The 21,659-nt window shown below is 37.4% G+C and overlaps 1 protein-coding gene and 1 long non-coding RNA gene across 2 annotated transcripts in view; one reads left to right on the top strand and one right to left on the bottom strand.

The window, feature by feature from the left end:
* The window catches only part of LOC140146590 (uncharacterized), a 43,434-nt gene that overhangs the window by 10,141 nt on the left and 11,634 nt on the right, over window positions 1-21,659 (top strand). Inside the window, exons 7-14 of the mRNA XM_072168493.1 lie at window positions 14,153-14,229; window positions 14,462-14,498; window positions 15,055-15,152; window positions 17,438-17,566; window positions 18,464-18,612; window positions 18,800-18,935; window positions 19,953-20,102; window positions 21,126-21,225. Of these exons, the coding sequence (XP_072024594.1) occupies window positions 14,153-14,229; window positions 14,462-14,498; window positions 15,055-15,152; window positions 17,438-17,566; window positions 18,464-18,612; window positions 18,800-18,935; window positions 19,953-20,102; window positions 21,126-21,225 (876 nt within the window). The remainder of the gene's footprint in view (window positions 1-14,152; window positions 14,230-14,461; window positions 14,499-15,054; window positions 15,153-17,437; window positions 17,567-18,463; window positions 18,613-18,799; window positions 18,936-19,952; window positions 20,103-21,125; window positions 21,226-21,659) is intronic.
* LOC140147302 (uncharacterized) lies at window positions 8,205-13,091 on the bottom strand. The gene is made up of 3 exons (XR_011858352.1): window positions 13,018-13,091; window positions 11,202-11,299; window positions 8,205-9,299 (listed from the first exon to the last, which is right to left on the bottom strand). It is a non-coding gene; the product is annotated as an uncharacterized lncRNA (long non-coding RNA).

The raw sequence follows: 21,659 nt of genomic DNA on the forward strand, positions 1-21,659 counted from the left end.
CACAATGACATAATTTGCATATATGCATTGGCTATACCACATGCCTATAACTTGTACACAGAATTGGGGTCAAAGGTCATTAAGGGGGTAAAAACTTACAATTGCATTATCTGGACATCTGTAAGGGTATGGGGCTTAAACTCGGTTACAATAAATCTCATGACCAGGGAACATTTATGGGGTCAGGTCAAAGGTCATGCAGAGGTCAAATTTAAGAAATGCATTTCTTGTACATCTGGGAGGAGTACTGGGCTCAAACCTGTTGACAACAAACTCAATGATCTGGGGAACATTTTGCCGGGGTCAGGTCAAAGGTTATCTGGGGTCACATCTAAGAATTTTTCTTCTTCTTTCTGGCAATAAATTTCAAAATGCTTCTCCTCCTACATGTTACACCCTACAATTACGTAACTTGCACATATGTATTGACTATGTCCAGTGCCCATAGGGTCTAAACAGAATTGGGGTCAAAGATCATTAAAGGGCATTTCTGGTATTTAACCAAATATTTAACTCAAAATGCTTCTCACAATGACATAATTTGCATATATGCATTGGCTATACCACATGCCTATAACTTGTACACAGAATTGGGGTCAAAGGTCATTAAGGGGGTAAAAACTTACAATTGCATTATCTGGACATCTGTAAGGGGTATGGGGCTTAAACTCGGTTACAATAAATCTCATGACCAGGGAACATTTTGCGGGGTCAGGTCAAAGGTCATGCAGAGGTCAAATTTAAGAAATGCATTTCTTGTACATCTGGGAGGAGTACTGGGCTCAAACCTGTTGACAACAAACTCAATGATCTGGGGAACATTTTGCCGGGGTCAGGTCAAAGGTTATCTGGGGTCACATCTAAGAATTTCACTTTCTGGATACCTGTAAGGGGTATGGGGCTCAAATTCAGTAACAACAAATCTCATGACCAGGGGAACATTTTGCAGGGGTCAGGTCAAAGGTCATGTAGAGGTCAAATCTTAGAATAGCTTTTCTGGACATCTGTAAAAGTGCATGGGCTCAAACTCAGAGACAACAGACTTGATGAACATTTTGAACATTTTGCAGGGGTCAGGTCAAAGGTCATCTGGGGTCAAATTTTAACAATGCATTGTCTAGACATCTGTAAGGAGTACGAGACTCAACCGCTGTGACAACAAACGTCATGACCAGTGGAACATTTGTGGAACATTTTGCAGGGGTCAGATACCTCCACAACACCAACATGCCCCAGCTAGGTTTGTGGTCTATGACCACCATTTGCCACTAGTTCTTCTTCTTAGTCTGGCCGAGCGGCGGCTAGACTCTTGTATCTCTTCACGCTTTTTCAATTTAGCGCAATTCCCTTCTTCTCCTAGAGCAGTTGACAGAATTCCACGAAATTTACTCAAACTGTTTATTGACTAATGTAGTTTAGGGGGTCTTCACAGATTTTAGATCAACCGTCATTAAGTGGGTCATTTGGTCTTTTTAATTACTGCAGTCTCTGCATCGGCTATCAGTCACGCGATAAGCGACTATACCGGTCATAGGAATTCTGTGTTATTCTTCACCGTCCATCTGACACGAAAACAACATGATGGCGAGTTGATGTGTGCCAGATGAGTTGCCAGGATTTATCCCGAATTTGCCGCGCCGGCGAACGCCCAAACAGATTTTATCATCGTTTTATAGAGTCCACGACCTTTTCTAATCACCCACTATGACTGTGTATTCGGTGTATAGGCAACTGTTACGATAAAGCAACACTATGGTTCTAATCCTTTTCATTCTTCACTATACATTACATAATATTAAATAGGCTTTCTAAGGATTATTACCGAGTCCTGCAGGGATTACGTCAGACCGGTATTGTTGACTAAAATGTCCTTTATAAACTGGTATTGATCATAATACTACAGTGTACATGGTAAGAAAAAAACATTCAACCAATCTATTCACAATATTCAACCATGAATGGGTGCTTTTATCATGCTAATTCCACCACTATCATCAACACTATACATCAGTTCTATACAATTTAGATCCGACCTCAATGTTATACATTAACACCAACACATACTACTTGGAATTTGTTCAGAAAACTTCAGCATCCTCTATAGCGCAGCGGTAAGAACCCGGCTTGTAAACTAAACTCTGATCTCGCTCTCACGGGTGTGGGTTCGAACCCCTACCTGTTTCATGGGTTGTTGTTTTTTTTTTTGTTTTTTTTTTGCTAGTCGTGACTATTTTTAGTCTGGCGGCGTGCTAGACTCTTGTATCTCTTCACGCTTTTTTCAATTTAGCGCAATTCCTTCTTCTCCTAGAGCAGTTGACAGAATTCCACGAAATTTACTCAAACTGTTTATTGACTAATGTAGTTTAGGGGTCTTCACAGATTTTAGATCAACCGTCATTAAGTGGGTCATTTTGGTCTTTTTTGTTTGTGCAGTCTCTGCATCGGCTATCAGTCACGCGATAAGAGCCTATACCGGTCATAGGAATTCTGTGTTATTCTTCACCGTCCATCTGACACGAAAACAACATGATGGCGAGTTGATGTGTGCCAGATGAGTTGCCAGGATTTATCCCAAATTTGCCGCGCCGGCCCAAACAGATTTTATCATCGTTTTATAGAGTCCCCGACCTTTTCTAATCACCCACTATGACTGTGTATTCGTGTATAGGCAACTGCTACGATAAAGCAACACTATGGTTCTAATCCTTTTCATTCTTCACTATACATTACATAATATTAAATAGGCTTTCTAAGGATTATTACCAAGCCCTGAATCAATTCCGTTTACCATGCAATGATTCAGGCAAGTCACTTTCAACACTTGTATTCCCTACTACTTTTCTCAGTAGGCTTCTCAGTATGCAGTCATCGGCGCATGTGCTATCAGCCTGATTATTATCAGAACGTTCCAATCATTTATTAATATTTTGATCGCACAAATGTCTTAAATATTATTTTTGTATTTAAATAAATTAAGACAAACTTGACGAATCTGAAACCCTGAACAGCGCCATCCCGAATTTTAGCAGACACTCGCGCCTCCTTCCCAGTTACGGCCATGCTATTGTTCCGAGAGCCCATGCACATTCGATTCGGAACGTGTTCTGAACAAATTTGTAAGGTTGAGCTCCTATTCTATCGTTTTTATCAACTATCAACTCAACCAAGAGTCACTCAAAATTCGGTTCCCTCGGAGCGCCGATATATTTCGCTTAGGCACTATTTTTTACCGGGACTATGAAGGGTTACACCAAATGCGGAAGGATTTAGTGTTGTGCGCCTGGCGAAATCTACACGAGCACGTATGCAATGCAGGGCCACACCAATTAATTATTTGAAGTACATGTAAAATATCAAACTTTACCACAGACAATCACTGCCCGTGACCACGCTTTGTCACATGACAATCGTGCGGTCAAATATCACACAGTTGTTGATATGATGCAAAAGCGTGGTGAAGGTCATTTCAAGGTCATTTGAAGGTCACGGCTAGACTTCGCAGCCTTTTAAGGATGCAATATATCTAGTTCTTCTTCTTCTTTCTGTCAACATTTGATATAATTTGCTATAGCTCCTTCATTATTTGACCGATTATGACCAAACTTGCGCACAAGCTCAACTACCCCAGCCTTTACATATGACATGACCCATTTGGGGTCAAACGTCATGCATGAGTAATTTTGGCTAAAAATGTGAAAAAAACAAAAAATGCTTCTTCTCCAACAGATTACATGGTAGAGTATCGAGATTTGGACATTTACCTTGGCTATAGCCGGGGCCTATGGGGTCCTCACAGATTTGGGGTCAAAGGTCATTAAGGGGGTATTTTCGGCCCATAACCAAATAACTTCAAAATGCTTCTTTTCCTACAGATTCTATGGTACAGAGATGCGACTGACACATATGCATTGACATTAGTTGGTGTCTATGGGGTCCTCACAGATTTTGAGTTCAAGGTCAAACAAAAAAAAAAATGGTTGATTACTGAAAATCACTTTAAAATTCAATATTTTCTGCATATTACGTGCTGTGATCATCAGAATAATGCCAAAAGGGCTCTAGCATTATGTTCATATACGATTGTAATCAGATTTGGCTTAAACATGGAGGAGGGGTCTGTTTTGGGGTCAAAAGGGGTAAAATTCTAAAGTTTGTCCAATTTAAATGAAAATTAGCATATGTGATCTTGATATGATTCAAAATATATTGGAGGTCATTTCAAGGTCACCAGAGGTCAACGAAAGGTCAAAAGGGGTCAAATTCTAATATTTGTCCAATTTAGATGAAAATTAGTATATGTGATCTTGATATGATTCAAAATATATTGGAGGTCATTTCAAGGTCACCAGTGGTCAACTAAAGGTCAAAGGGGTCAAATTACAAAGTTTATTCAATTTGAATGAAAATTAGTATATGTTATGTGGATATGATGCAAAATGTGGTGAAGGTCATTTCAAGGTCATCAGATGTCATTTCAAGGTCACGGCTAGACTTCGCAGCCTTACTGAGGATGCAATATATCTAGTTTCAATTTTATCTCGATTTTAGGCCAACTTTACGAGGACTAAAATCTCGATAAAATTCTTGATTTCAAAGTTCTGTAAAAGCTACGGCACATTGAAATCAAAGATTTTATCAAGATTTTAGTCATCGTAAAGCTTTGCGTAAAAGCTACGGAACAATCAATAAATTCTCAATTTCAATTTTATCTAGATTTTAGGCCTAGTAAAGCTTTACGATGGCTAAAATCTCGATAAAATTCTTGATTTCAAAGTTCTGTAAAAGCTACGGCACATTGAAATCAAGGATTTTTTCAAGATTTTAGGCATCGTAAAGTTTGCGTAAAAGCTACGGAACATTGAAATCAATTTAAATTCTTAATTTCAATTTTATCTCGACTTTAGGCCAACTTTACGAGGACTAAAATCTCGATAAAATTCTTGATTTCAAAGTTCTGTAAAAGCTACGGCACATTGAAATCCAGGATTTTTTCAAGATTTTAGGCATCGTAAAGTTTTGCGTAAAAGCTACGGAACATTGAAATCAATTTAAATTCTTAATTTCAATTTTATCTCGATTTTAGGCCAACTTTACGAGGACTAAAATCTCGATCAAATTCTTGATTTCAAAGTTCTGTAAAAGCTACGGCACATTGAAATCAAAGATTTTATCAAGATTTTAGGCATCGTAAAGTTTTGCGTAAAAGCTACGGAACATTGAAATCAATTTAAATTCTTAATTTCAATTTTATCTCGATTTTAGGCCTAGTAAAGCTTTACGATGGCTAAAATCTCGATAAAATTCTTGATTTCAAAGTTCTGTAAAAGCTACGGCACATTGAAATCAAGGATTTTTTCAAGATTTTAGGCATCGTAAAGTTTTGCGTAAAAGCTACGGAACATTGAAATCAATTTAAATTCTTAATTTCAATTTTATCTCGATTTTAGGCCAAGTAAAGCTTTACGAGGACTAAAATCTCGATAAATTCTTGATTTCAAAGTTCTGTAAAAGCTACTGACACATTGAAATCAAGGATTTTTTCAAGATTTTAGGCATCGTAAAGTTTTGCGTAAAAGCTACGGAACATTGAAATCAATTTAAATTCTTAATTTCAATTTTATCTCGATTTTAGGCCAAGTAAAGCTTTACGAGGACTAAAATCTCGATAAAATTCTTGATTTCAAAGTTCTGTAAAAGCTACTGCACATTGAAATCAAAGATTTTATCAAGATTTTAGGCATCGTAAAGTTTTGCGTAAAAGCTACGGAACATTGAAATCAATTTAAATTCTTAATTTCAATTTTATCTCGATTTTAGGCCAACTTTACGAGGACTAAAATCTCGATAAAATTCTTGATTTCAAAGTTCTGTAAAAGCTACTGACACATTGAAATCAAAGATTTTATCAAGATTTTAGGCATCGTAAAGTTTGCGTAAAAGCTACGGAACATTGAAATCAATTTAAATTCTTAATTTCAATTTTATCTCGATTTTAGGCCTAGTAAAGCTTTACGATGGCTAAAATCTCGATAAAATTCTTGATTTCAAAGTTCTGTAAAAAGCTACGACACATTGAAATCAAGGATTTTTTCAAGATTTTAGGCATCGTAAAGTTTTGCGTAAAAGCTACGGAACATTGAAATCAATTTAAATTCTTTATTGCTATTTTATCTCTATTTTAGGCCAAGTAAAGCTTTACGAGGACTAAAATCTCGATAAAATTCTTGATTTCAAAGTTCTGTAAAAGCTACGGCACATTGAAATCAAGGATTTTTTCAAGATTTTAGGCATCGTAAAGTTTTGCGTAAAAGCTACGGAACATTGAAATCAATTTAAATTCTTAATTTCAATTTTATCTCGATTTTAGGCCAAGTAAAGCTTTACGAGGACTAAAATCTCGATAAAATTCTTGATTTCAAAGTTCTGTAAAAGCTTCTGACACATTGAAATCAAAGATTTTATCAAGATTTGAGGCATCGTAAAGTTTTTGCGTAAAAGCTACGGAACATTGAAATCAATTTAAATTCTTAATTTCAATTTTATCTCGATTTTAGGCCAACTTTACGAGGACTAAAATCTCGATAAAATTCTTGATTTCAAAGTTCTGTAAAAGCTACGGCACATTGAAATCAAAGATTTTATCAAGATTTTAGGCATCGTAAAGTTTTGCGTAAAAGCTACGGAACATTGAAATCAATTTAAATTCTTAATTTCAATTTTATCTCGATTTTAGGCCTAGTAAAAAGCTTTACGAGGCCTAAAATCTCGATAAAACTTCTGGCACATTGAAATCAAGGATTTGATTAAGATTTTAGTCATCGTAAAGCTTCGCGTAAAAGCTACGGAACAATCAATAAATTCTCAATTTCAATTTTATCTAGATTTTAGGCCTAGTAAAGCTTTACGATGCCTAAAATCTCGATAAAATTCTTGCTTTCAAAGTTCTGTAAAAGCTACGGCACATTGAAATCAAGGATTTTTTCAAGATTTTAGGCATCGTAAAGTTTTGCGTAAAAGCTACGGAACATTGAAATCAATTTAAATTCTTAATTTCAATTTTATCTCGATTTTAGGCCAAGTAAAGCTTTACGAGGACTAAAATCTCGATAAAATTCTTGATTTCAAAGTTCTGCAAAAGCTACGGCACATTGAAATCAAGGATTTTTCAAGATTTTAGGCATCGTAAAGTTTGCGTAAAAGCTACGGAACATTGAAATCAATTTAAATTCTTAATTTCAATTTTATCTCGATTTTAGGCCAACTTTACGAGGACTAAAATCTCGATAAAATTCTTGATTTCAAAGTTCTGTAGCTTTTACGCAAACTTTACATTGAAATCAAGGATTTTTTCAAGATTTTAGGCATCGTAAAGTTTGCGTAAAAGCTACGGAACATTGAAATCAATTTAAATTCTTAATTTCAATTTTATCTTGATTTTAGGCCAAGTAAAGCTTTACGAGGACTAAAATCTCGATAAAATTCTTGATTTCAAAGTTCTGTAAAAGCTACGGCACATTGAAATCAAAGATTTTATCAAGATTTTAGGCCTCGTAAAGCTTTTCGTAAAACCTACGTAATATTGGAATTAATTAAAATTCTCAATTTCAATTTTATCGAGATTTTAGGCCTTTTGTAAAGCTTTACGAGGCCTAAAATCTTGATAATATTCTCCATTTTAATATTCCGATAAAGCTACGGCACATTGAAATCAAGGATTTTATCAAGATTTTAGGCCTCGTAAAGCTTTGCGTAAAAGCTACGGAACATTGGAATCAACTAAAATTCTCAATTTCAATTTTATCGAGAGTTTAGGCCTAATAAATCGAGGCTTAAAATCTTGATAAAATTGTCCACGTTCCGTAAAATCTACGGCACATTGAAGATTTTCAAGATTTTAGGCATCGTAAGCTTTGGGTAAAAGCTACGGGACATTAAAATCAATTAAAACTTCTCAATTTCAATTCAAGCGAGATTTTAGGCCTTTTGTAAAGCTTTACGAGGCCTAAAATCTTGATAATGAAGGAATTTATCGAGATTTTAGGCCTCATAAAGCTTTGCGTAAAAATACGGAACATTGAAATCAAATTCTTAATTTCAATTTTATCGCAATAATCACTAAAGAATTAAAGATACAAATACACAATTTGTTTGTCTTCCAATTTTATCATTGATTGTAGCTCAATAAAATGAATTTTAAAAAATTCCTGTAAAAACAGCTGGCACAATTTAGTCACATGATGCTACCCATGTGGTGGGTTACCTTAAAGCATGGGCTTTCCTGAAAAAGTTGTATCAGTATTTCTTTGATCCATCTAAATGCATTTGTGGAGCAAGGATTTAGCTCAATATGTTCACATGTATGTGTATTATGTGTACATATGTTGATATGTTCATTTCCCCCTTTACTAAATTCAAAGTGCATTGTACAATAATACATGCATTGTAAATTGCTGCACATTCATTTTTCAAGCATACTGGGGTATACTTGCATATGACATTATTTCTCCATAATGTTCTCAAATAAAATTGGTTTGTTGTCTTCTCATCCATTCTTCTGTTCCTGTAGGTGCTAAATGTATGGTTGCTGAAGTCCCCCATAGCTGACAGTGTCAATACACACATGTATAGGGCAGTATACATGGTATACAAAGACCGTGTGGGTGAACGACACAAAGTACGATGTAACTGGAACTGAAGACAGATTGTCTAACTTGTTACTGAATTTTAATAGTTTATAATATTTTTCCTTTGAAACAGGAATATTTTACAATTTTCAATAATCCACCATATCTGTCCACTGTGAACAATTTTCTCCTACCATATTCATTCCATTAACAACCCAGGTAGCGTAACAAAGTCATTTTGGGTGGGCGCTTATTTTTATAATGTTTACATAATTACATATCGTCACTGGGCAGGAAAAACCTCCTATGTACTTGTGGCCCTTGAACATGTTTAAAACAAAACTGCAAAGAGGTTACATAGGAGGTTTTGCTTTAAACATGTTCAGGGGCCTATGACACATATGAGGTTTTTCCTGCCCAACGATGATGTAAAAAATGGCCCAGAATATGGAATTTGTGTGTACATGGCTCTGTGATTGATACACCAGTAGTTGGTTGAATGGATCCTGCACATAATGGTACATGTACATCCATGATTGTAATTGACTGTGCTCGTATTGTTAAAAGACCAAACAAGTCCCATTTTGGTAACAAAGCAGATCGGTGCCCGATGGCGTCAGGAATACAGCGATGTCAAGCCACACTCATGCTGAATCAATATCAAATTCTGGACACCTGCATCATGTGTAAATGAAAAGGATAAAAATGGAAATTGGTTAATTTCTTGTAAACCGATACTGTAAGAACCCAAACATATCTAACCAATGCAATGGAAGTTTCATTACACAGCCGTGACGTTAGTCACGGCTGTGTCTTTTTTCTTACAGGTTCTTTCTTCTTTCTTCTTTCTTTCTTCTTTCTTCTTTCTGCCGACCATTACATTTGCTCTAGCACTCACATGCTTGGACCGATTTTGACCTGACTTGGTCACAGCCATCATTGTCCATGCCCCTACATGTCACATGAAACTCATGGGGTCAAAGGTCACGCAGGGGTCATAGGGGTTTCAACTCAAAATGCTTCTTCTCTCACAGATTACGTGGGACAGTGACGCCACTTGCACACATGCATTGTTATTACCCAGTGTCTATGGGGTCCTCACAGATTTGGGGTCAAAGGTCATTAAGGGGTCACTTCCGGTATAAAACGAAAAACCTTCAACATTTTTTATTTGCTAAGAAAAACATAGGACAGTAGCGGTATGTTCACACATGAATTGTGGGTACCCAATTCATATGTGGTATTTTTTATTTGGGGTCAAAGGTCATTAAGGGGCTACTTCGGTATAAAGCGAAAAACCGTCAAAATTGTTTATTTGCTAAGAAAAACATAGGACAGTAACAGTATGTTCACACATGAATTGTGGGTACCCAATTCATATGTGGTATTTTTTATTTGGGGTCAAATGTCATTAAGGGGTCACTTCCGGTCTGAGACGAAAAACCTTCAAAATGCCCCTTCTGCCACAAGTAACATAGCAAAGTGGTACCACATGCACCCATGCATTGACTTTAGCCAATGTCTATGGCCGTTTTCATATATTTTGGGGTCAAAGGTCATTAGGGGTAACAACACGGCTGTGTTCGTGGGTTAGACCACAGCTTAGTCTAGTTAATGCTTCTATTAATATTCCCTCATCTACTTTGTATAATGCACCTTCTCTATTGTAACACTGCACTGTCCCCTGGGCAACACAGGGACATGGACAGTGTTAATTTTGAAAATTTACAAATCCAACACAAGGCCCTGCCAGCTTCTACACAGGGCAGGGCATTTTATCGAATGGTAAGTCCCCGACTAAATCCCGGCCCATGGTGAAGTTTCCCAAGTGACTTAGTCGCTGTCCACTAACTTCCAAACAGGATGAACTCTTTGAATGGTGAATCCCTACAAAGTCCTGCCCCATGTTGAAGTCCCTGACAAGATCCAGGCTCATGTTCCTGGCCCATTTTGCCATTGTTGAGGCACCGCTAAGACATGCATTTTCGGTCCGGTTTTCAGGTACCCAACCAAAATTTCACTACCCAGGTAAGAGAGTCAGCAGCATGTTTTTTTTATTATTATTTATGTTATTTATTTTCTTGGTTTTGTCCCTGGACCTATGCTAAATAGTTAATATGACGATCATTCATGGTTGACAAAAACAATGTTGTGGTAGATTTTTTTTTTTTGTGGTGTGGGGGGGGGGTCAATGAATGATCCTAACATTTAGCTCTAGGTCCAGGGACACAATTATGCAATTTCAGGTACCCGATTACCTGCCCGAAAAATGTGTAGGGTACCCAGATACAAAATAACTCCAAAATGCATGCCTTAGTCACCTTTTCTTTTTTCATGTTTACAATAAAGTGTTGCAAACTAAAACAATAATTCTAGACGACAACATCAACAAACCCTGCTCTACTGCGGAAGGACTTTTGTAGGGCTGGTCTGTCAGGATTTTTTATATTTCTTACCCACAAAAAATCTCATGGGACCGTTGGCCCAGTAGAACAGGTGTTTTTTTTTTTTGTTGTTGTCTAGAATTATTGTTTTTAATTGCAACACATTGTTAATTATAAACTTGCATTTACATACCGATACTTAGTCATACACGTAGTAATCACACTCCATCAATTTGCAGTAGGCCTATTCTGGTATAATGGCAACTATAACTTTCCATTATTGGATGACACCTGAAAATAACAATGTGGCAAATGGAACATAGTTACGGTAAATAAACTGCAAAACTGTACTCTTTGTTGGTATACAATGTACCTCATCAACATCAATGGGGCTACTAATTGTACGACCGGTCTCGGATACCCTGGCAACTACAGGGAACTGTCGTCAAATCCCCATAGGCCCCTTCGACTTCCATGCCGAGCTGGGCATCTTTGTATCAGAGACAAGCCTTGAAATAAGCAGACTGGAACCAGGAGCAATTTGTTTCTGAACATTGCTCCTGGTTCACTGGGATTTTACAAGAACTAGGAGCAATTTCTGAACAAACAAGAGCAATTTTCAAATAGTAAACCCTTTTGTGCATATACAATACAGCATACCAGTACTACTGCATCAAGTGCAACAGGAGCAATTTGTTTTAGAAAATTGCTCCTGGTCCATCTGACTTTTACAAGAACCAGGAGCAATTGGTGGCCTTACGAGAGCAAATTTGCTCCCAGCGCCTGCTTATTTCAAGGCTTGATCAGAGAGCTCCCCCATTAAACAACAATTTTCCGTCTCTGTCAATCGACTTCCATACAGGGCGTGGCTTGCTCAAAAGTCTACTCTAGCCACAAATTTGCTCACTGATAACATTCGAGGCTAGAGACCATTGCATTCGAAATATAGCTGAAATCGCTGAAGCATGACACTGTGAAGGGACAACAAATTATTTTGACGATGCATGAGATTTTACTCATTTTCCAGCTTTTTTGTGAGATTTACTACCTAGGCGTGAGATTATAGGCCTACTACCTTGGTGTGAAAGTGGCCCAATGCGTGAGACTTACGGCCAATGCGTGAGAGTTGACAGCCTGCCAGTGACGAATGGCGTGACTCATGAGTGCAGCGTCTTAACGTCTTTCAATCAATTCTTACATCATCATGCATCCGAACATGATAATAGATAATGAAGAAAATATGTATTAAAATTTATTACCCCTGATACAGGCCGGCGTACAGGACTCGGGAGTAATTTACGTTTACAGGGGTCGACGTTGATCGACAAAGTAAGACAGTCATGACAGTAAACACGTGTGATTTCTGTAAATCATGAAATGGTTATTCATAAATTCTACTCCATTCTCATAATCTTATTCCTGTATTTCCCACATGCACATCTGATGTACGCATTCAGGGTTGTCAACTCTCACGCATTGGCCATGAGTCTCATGCGGCACGCACTGGGTCACTTTCTCACGACAAGCCCAAGGTAGTATAATCTCACGCTTAGGTAGTAAATCTCACGCTAAAAGCTGGAAAATGAGCAAAATCTCACGCATCGTCATGAATAATTTGTTGCTCCTACCCCCCACAATTCACATTCTCGAACATGGTACAAAATGAACATTGAGTCGGCAAATCCCGGTACACCGCTTGTCTCACGCCAAGCAATTCCAAAAAGTTGACAGCCCTGCGCATTGTAATTTGTATCATGTAAAGCTTACCGTGAATGCGTGATTGTTTTGCAATATTGATCAGCTGACTGACTATGCTGCAATACTGATACTGCACTGTCAATAGAAAAAAATTATAAGCTTCCCGGACAAGTCAACAAGTTATAAACATGTCCCACTTTTCCAAGCGTTATAACCGGCCTGGTGCACTCCACGATCGTTCAAAAAGTAATATGGTTAAACTTTGAGACAATAAAAGCCTATATATATTACGAATTGTGTGATTTACTTACGGAATCAATTGGGATTTACATGAAGAAAATCGTAGAAACAACATCACATGTGCGTCTGAAGTCGGACTCTGAATACACCCAGTGTCCACTTTTTCCGCCCAATGTAGAACATAGTGCACCCACATACGTTTACTGTTACGTGCGCGAACGTCGTCGATGAATATTAACGCCCAATTTATCGCAATATTACACCCAATTACGCTGAATTGGGTGTGAAATCAACAACAGCTGCAAACAGCTGTCAAGAGTAAACAATAAACCACCTAACAGGGTGTAGTGTGCTCGAATGAAATACATTTCACTTTTGTTGGCCCCGGGACGATTCATTAAAAAATGTAAAGTAAACACTTTAAATATTATAATTAAGCTAAAACATTACAACCTCTTTGTGAAATCTTCTTCTAGGAAGAATGTAAAAAATTGCCATTTCGGGCTACATTACGTGCAGTTACGTGGGCTTTCAATGTATTAGGGATGGGCGGTAACCGTTTATTTGCGTAACGCATGGACCGCGATAATATGGGCATGGGCAATCTTTTTTCTTGCCGAAAGATGCCGTGTGCTTTAAACTATTCAAATGGATGTCATACCAATAATATGAAGGTGAGTGATACAGGTCTGCCATGAATTTAAAGTAGAATCTTTGCCTTGTATCTCAGCCTTCCCCACTCCCCATCTTTCAATATTGGGGGTCTCACTGACCTGATGACAACATCTGAGGAGCCGGAGCAGGATTCACCAAAAGACAGTCAAGGTGTGCCCAATTTTTCCATGGTTACTTTATTCTATCCTCATCCATAAGACAGGAATGGGCTATTTAGTTGAAATCCTTATACCCCACTATGGAAGACATAACCTTAATCTCCCACACAGTGCATGTGAATTTCAAATAGAGTCACCCATTTAGGCAACCCATTTGAAATTCAACACAAACTGTAACAAAATGATAACTTAATGTGTATTCTGCATCATATTATAGGAATTAGAAATAAATAACAAGTTGGTTACAATCACCAGGTTTGTTCTTAATTCATAGAACAGAATACACTCCAAACATACTTATGCAACATTTACTCATTAACATACTCATATCTACCAATGTATAATAGTTATCATTTGGATAATTTCCTTTCAGATGACCACTCGCGTGTTGTGTTAGAGCCTCTAGAAGATGATCCTGATTCTGACTACATCAACGCATGTTACATCAAGGTGAGATTATTGTATGACTGACTGGATTTACAAAATAAAAAGAAAATTTTAACTAACCGTGTTGTATTACGTAAGAATGCCAGAAGTAGGTTTTGACATATGAATGATATGTATGTGTAGTTTAATATTTTCCATTACAATACAATGGTATAAAAAAGTAATAAAATGTGATGTACATTTGTAAAAGTGCCATCAACCTCTAAACAAATAAATGCATTTTTTCTTCTAATAGGGTTTGAGCAATCCAAGAGCCTACATAGCATCTCAAGGTGAGTGCACAGTAAAAAAAAAACCAAAACCTGTTATTTATAGTTTGCTATGCTCAGGTACAATGCCTAGATGTTGATCCACAAGCCTCAGCACATTTTACAGATTGTCACTGACCACTACGGCCCCACATTATTCCATAAACCATTTAACAACAACACAGGGACTTTGCAGCTTCAAGAGCATACACCCTACCCTAGTCATATTCCACAAATGACCATCACAACCAGGATCAGCTTTCAAAGTTGTGTCACAACAAGGTCATTAGCAGTAAGTTCCTTGTCCAGGGGAATTTCAAGTTCACTCAATTTTTCCACGAGGGTATACTAAACCACTACCAGGGTTTATCACTATCATCATCTTCATTATCACTATTGTCATCATCATCATCTTCATCATCGTGGTCGTGGTCGTCATCATCTTCATCATCGTCATCATTATCATCATCAATGTCATCATTGTTATCATCATCATTCCCATAATAATCAATGCAAACAATAATATTAGCATCACCAGTAAAGGCTGGCATTTAATTTTATTAATTGAAATAATTGACAGGTCCAAGTGATATAAGCATAGGTGATTACTGGAGAATGGTTTGGCAAGAAAATGTCTCAGTGATGGTGATGGCTTGTAACATCATTGAAAATGGAAGGGTGAGTTGGATTGACGAGTGCATTTTGTTTCCTTTTTTAGATTATTGTTTGTGAAGAAAATTAATATTCATAGGACAGTTAATTTATGCAGGATATATGAGACTTAAAGCCATAATGTGTGATTTGCATAAAGAATAGATTCCTATTCAAATGTTAGTTTTCATAGATCACATTGCCCCCTTCTAATTTTGAGCTAACAAATTATGTAAAATGAAGAATACTGCAATATCATTTCAGTACAATGCATGTATTAGCTCACCGATTGTATATTGCACAACAAGATGTAAGACAAAATAGAGATATGCACACAGTTTATACATCAAGACGTACTATGAACAGTGATATGCATAATAAAATGTCACTGATTCAATGATACGTGTGTACACATGAGCTGATATTCATAGCAAGCGCTCGATCAGTGACCTCTGAATAAAACCGGAGTTCTCCGGTTTTAATATAATATATAAACTTAAATCATGCAAAAAGTAGAAATTCGACAATGGAGCATCGCTTTGGAGCAAATCACACATTATGGCTTTAAGAAGCCCCAGAGAAGCCAGTGTGTTCATGAACTGTCTTAACCCTAACCGCCTAAGGGCCTTTTGGCGACGGGAAGGGAAAGAAGGAAAGAATAAAGAGAGAAAAGAAGGAAAGAAGTTGTTACAAGCCGACAAGCCGACGACGAACGTCGGCTTGTACTGTCTTCTTGGCATTCTTCTTCTTTCTTTCTTCTGTCGACCACATTCGTACGTATAACTCAGTCATGGGTTGACGTATTTTAACTAAACGTTGTTAGAAGGACCGTTGGCATTGCCCGCACATGTCATATGACTTTGAACTACGTGTGACCTTTGACCTAGATAAAGAGGTCAACAATGTGATTTTTCTTCAAAATGTATCTTCTCCTACAAACAACATGCGATGATGACACGGTTTGGTCACATGACTCGTCTATGGTCGGTGTATATAGGGTGTTCATTGATAAGGGGTCAAAGGTCATTAAGGGTCATTTCGGTTATAGTCTGAAAAACTTGTAAATAATATTCAAAAAATCACTGTCTTTACAAATTACATAGCAGAGTGTCGCCATTAGCACACATGCATTGCTACTAGACAGGGTCTTTAGGATGCCTACAGTTTTGGGGTCAAAGGTCATTAAGGGGTTACTTCGGTCAAAACCAAAATTATCAAAAATTTTCAAAAAATTTTTATCTCAAAAGATAAACAGACCAGAATAATATAACCATCATACATGAATCAGTGTTCCCTGATGTATGCATGGTATTTTTATTTTGGGGGTCAAAGGTCATTAACTGGTCACTTCCTGTTTTTAGCTGAATAACTTCAAGAATTTTTATCTCGAGAACTAAACATGTTAGAATTTTTTAATTAAAATTAGAACAATGCATTTTGTCGATTGTACATAAGGTTTTTTTCATTGAGGTCAAAGGTCATTAAGGGGTCAAAAGGTCAATCAAAAATTTAAAAAAATCAAAATCCATGTATAAGTTCCGATTAAGCTGAAATTCACCAGGAATCTTTCTTATGACATCCTAAGCACAATGCAAGAGCAGCTGACCCCATCCGTGACCCAAGGGTCAAGTTATAGGGGTCAAAGGTCAAATTTTGAAATTGGTCCAATCGAGCTCAAATTCAACAGGAATTATTCTTACGACATTCTAAACATGTTAAAATATTTATGACCCCAAAGGTCAAAGTTTAGGGGTCAAAGGTCAAATTTCTAAATTGCTCAAACTTGACCCATTAACAGGTCGGCTTGTGTGTCATGTCTCGCATGACTTTCTATATAGCTCTTGTTTGCTCTGGGTGGGATTCGAACCCGAGACCCCTTGCATGCCAAGTAGTATTTTGTAGTATTCAGGCGGGTTAGGGTTAAGGAAGCCTATACTGAGTTTCGATAGTGGTAACCTAACCCTAACCGCCTAAGGGCCTTTTGGCGACGGGAAGGGAAAGAAGGAAAGAATAAAGAGAGAAAAGAAGGAAAGAAGTTCTTTGCTCTGGGTGGGATTCGAACCCGAGACCCCTCGCATGCCAAGCACTCGGTCGGCGTGCCTATATATCACTTAGGGCGATTGCGTCATCACACCACATGGGATGCATGCACGAACAGCGCATATATCAAGTAGTATTTTGTAGTATTCAGGCGGGTTAGGGTTAATAAGGACAGATAAAAATATGAAAACCTCCTAGCTGATTGTGGTGAAAAATTTTATTACATCATCAGTGAACTAATGCTGTGTTATTATTATTTGTTTTACTTGCAGCTTAAATGTGTCAAATATTGGCCCGAGAAGGGCAGCAATGAGGTCTTTGGTGACTTTGTTGTCAGTTTTGATCGAGAAGAGCAGAAACATGAAGACTTTCTTTTGAGATTTTTCACTATTACTAAAGAGGTAAGTATAACACTTACGAGAAGTCCAGTTTGAAAGGTTCAATACATCAGGTGGATGTGTGAAATGGCTACACAGACATAATATGGTTGAAATGCCCAAAAGACATTTCTCTCTCAAAATGAAGATGATAAAAATAAAAGTAGCCTCTACATACATGCCTATGGGGAAATAACTGGTATCTATTGCAATAGCAAATTATTTGTTAATGCATTGGCCAGTCACTTGGTATGTTTTGTTTTTGTTGTTGTTTTGTTATGTTATGTTTTTTTATCAGGATTGTAATTAAGCTCAATGAACAGTTATATCTGTGAATGACTGTTATATCTGTGAATCTTATTGTGGTCAAGTATCTCAAGTAAAATTTGCCTTTTTAGATCATAATCCAATAAACCAATCAAATGCATGGGTCTCCTATCTCTTCAACAAATGTTACTATCTTTCAGAACATCTGATTTAATCCCACTGTATCAGTGGCATATTGCCCTAGGCCCATTGATTCAAGTTGAACATTTAGAAAATCCCATAGGAAAACTGCTGAAAAATGGCTTATCAGCCCAGTGCCAACCAATAATGGTCAGTGCCCCCTCCTTCAGGATAACTCACGCTACACTACTGCACTGTACAGTGCCCCCAGGTGTTTATTAGGGGCTGAAGAAAGCCTAGAGAATTGCAGACAGAAAGCTACCCAAAGATGAGCTATTTTCAACTGTTTCGAGAAACAAGATTTATTCATATTGGTAGAGTTTAAACAGTTACAACTAAATTTGTTCACTTATGTGAGCTTTCAACATGACGACTCTGTGTCTTTTTCAAACTGATGGTCACTGGTTTATTGATCTGGGTTATCACATGACGAGCTTTGCTCAATACTACACTGTATATCTGAAATATTTTCAGGGAGAAGGTACTCGCAATGTGGTTCAGCTCCACTATGTCAATTGGCCAGATAAGGATGTACCTAAGCATTGTACCCCAGTCCTCCAATTCCTGAAAGAAGTCAATGAACATTACCAGGACAAGAAGGCTCCATTACTCATACACTGCAGGTAATATTTGTATTTGATTTATATATATATATATATAAAATTTAAAAAATGGCATGTTACATGTGATTTAAGATACTCTAATTAATATCAATAATAATATGTGACACGATCCATGGAGGCCAAAGGCGGCAATTTTTTTTCCTTCTTTCATCCTTTTCATCCCTTCTTCCTTCCTCCCATATTACAGTGCTGGTGCAGGGCGTACAGGTGCTCTTATAGGCATACATGCCATGATGGAAATGGCTGAACACAGAGGACAAGTGGATATCTACAACTTTGTATTCAGTATGAGGAACAATAGAGCCAACATAGTCCAAACATCGGTAAGTGAAATAAGAATTATTTTGTTTTGTTGTTGTGTTGCCCATCACAGCCTCAATCCAAGAGAGGCTCCATGGGTGGACACAAGATTTATGGGAGTCACGTCAGGGAGACAGGGTGTAAGATATGGGTCTCTTGAAGATGCAAGGGTGAAAATAGAAGATGCACACAACACAGACCTGTTTAGGGTGATCCGGATGCGATAAAAATCCCACACAGTGTTGCTGTGTCAATCTGGTCCAAAATCTGGTGACACTTCCTCAGAAGCCGCATTGTACCCCTACATGTAATTTTCGACAAGTTACGTTACACAACTTTATAGAGAACACTCTGGTAATAAGATAGGGGACACTGATGAAGAGATCCACGGGGAGACTGATGAAGAAGAAATGAGGATACATGTAATGATGGCAGGAAACCCTATATGCAACCATGCCATATTATACAAATATTGCTGCTATGAGGGGCATGGTCAAAGTTATAGGCCCAAGGTGATCACAAAACCATGTCTATGCCCGAGGCATAGCCGAGGGGTATAGTCATCGTTTTGAGATCACCGCAGGCCAATAATTTTAATCATGCCCTGAACTGATAAAAAGCAGTAAATATTTGTTATGCTATGTTATGTTATGTTTTATATACCAAATCTTAAGATTCTTGTCATCTGTTTGGTTAAAAGCATCGATTTTGGGAAGAGAAATTAATTTAGTTTTAATGCGAACAGCACAAATTACAATCTGTGATTTCCGCGTAATAGTAACGAGCGAAATCATTAACATGTGCGTAATATCATTTCATGCTGGGAACAAAGCACACGCAGAACTATGCACAGGGAATAGTTACTTTTGCGGGCATAGTCAAAACTATGCCCATGTTTTTAACCAATCAGATGGCAGGAATTTTTAGGTGAGGTATATAACATCAAATGCAGTGGGCAGAATTTTAAAAACCTATTGTGTGGTTTTGGTTGTATCACTTCCTGTATAATTGTCATTGCAACTTCCATACTTCCTTCCCAGGAGCAATATGCATATGTTCATGATGCCATGTTGGAGCACTTATTCTGTAAGAACTCATTTGTTAAAGCAGAGGAGTTTGCTGATAGACTGAAATCACTTCAAGAACAGAACCCAGAGACTGGCAACACATACTTAGAAGATGAATATGCGGTAAGTTTTTGGGTTTTGATAAGTGTAGTTCATAAGTGCAGTTGTAGTGGATTGAACTTGCTACATATAACACATCTTGCTGTGCATGTCACTTACTTTTGACAATCACACACTTTAAATTTGTCTTTTAAATGTCCTTCCTAGTTCTTGTTTTTTAAACCTTAGCAATAATTGCATTCAAATTTTTAAGTCACTTTGATGATGCTTCTATTTTTAGTTGTTTGCATCGGGTAAATCCACTTAGAAATCCACTTGCCTGGCTTGATATTTTATTTACAATTGTCTTTGCACACATTTATTCACCTTAAACCATGATAAGGTAGTCAGCAATCAGACAAGGTGTAGCATGCGACATCATTATTTTAAGTAAAACAACTCGACTTTGTCTCGTTGTTTTATGCCAAAAATAATGATGTCGCATATGAGACAATAGGTACATGACAGTGGCTAAAAACAATACCTGTATTCTCATTCTCAAACACTTCAATTCAAATTAAATTCTTCTCTAGGTTCCAGAGTAATAATTAAGTACAGCTTGTCTGTACTCAGTGCGTAATACTCATACATATGAGGCCAGCACTTATAAGGAAGAAGAAGATTATCCATAAGTATACCAAATTTTAATCAAATTAAATCCTACAATTTACAAGGAATTACCTAGGGCTTAGAATCGACCAGTCCTGAGTGTTGTTGCTATGCAACTCCGATTGGTTGAAATAGAACCAATAAGATTGCAGGAACATTATCAAGTGTTTAAGAATGCATATTATTTCTTTTTGAGGGGCTTGCCTTAGTAATAGTTAATGTGGAAATATCTTGATCATAAACATATTGATCTGTCATTTAAAATCCAGGTCAGTCTGTGTATTTGGTTGCCTGAGATCAAATTTTGGTTGGCCAAGGTTGCCGGGCATGGGATTCTGCAAGGCTTGGCATAGACATGATAGTGACATTGCTATATTGTATCTTCAATGTCTTATTTTCATCAAGCTAATCAATCCTGATGCCTCCATTTTTTTACAGATTCTGGAACTTGTTTCACCAAACTTCAGTTCAGACAGAACACGGGGCAGTCTTAAGGATGAAAGCTTATCCAAACTGAGATCTGGGGATAGTATTCCAGGTTGGTGATGGGCCTGATAAAAAAACCCAAATCTTTCTCTATTAAATTGAGCATCTTAATATTGGCATTTACAATCTTTTCCTATGAAATTACACATTCACGTATTGGCTTTTTGCTTTTCAAAACCACCCATCACTACATTTGCATTCATATGCATGCCTGCAACTTTTATATGTGACTATCCCTCTCCCCATTAAAAGCCTGGTGAATAGCACTAATATCCGTATTATGCTGTCTTCTGTTGATAGCAGCAAACCCCATAATGCAGCTATTTACAAGTGCTATCTTCAGTAGACAAATGGGCGGGTGGGACAGTGAAAGCAAGATGGCGCCTTTTTAAAAACATGCTGTGTCTTTGTAAACTTGTGCATACTTAGGCTAAATAAGGGCATGTACACATGGGCTGGAATTGCACTTCTTATCCATGCAACAAA

The sequence above is a fragment of the Amphiura filiformis genome, chromosome 1 (genome assembly GCF_039555335.1).
Source record: "Amphiura filiformis chromosome 1, Afil_fr2py, whole genome shotgun sequence".
Lineage (NCBI taxonomy): Eukaryota > Metazoa > Echinodermata > Ophiuroidea > Amphilepidida > Amphiuridae > Amphiura > Amphiura filiformis.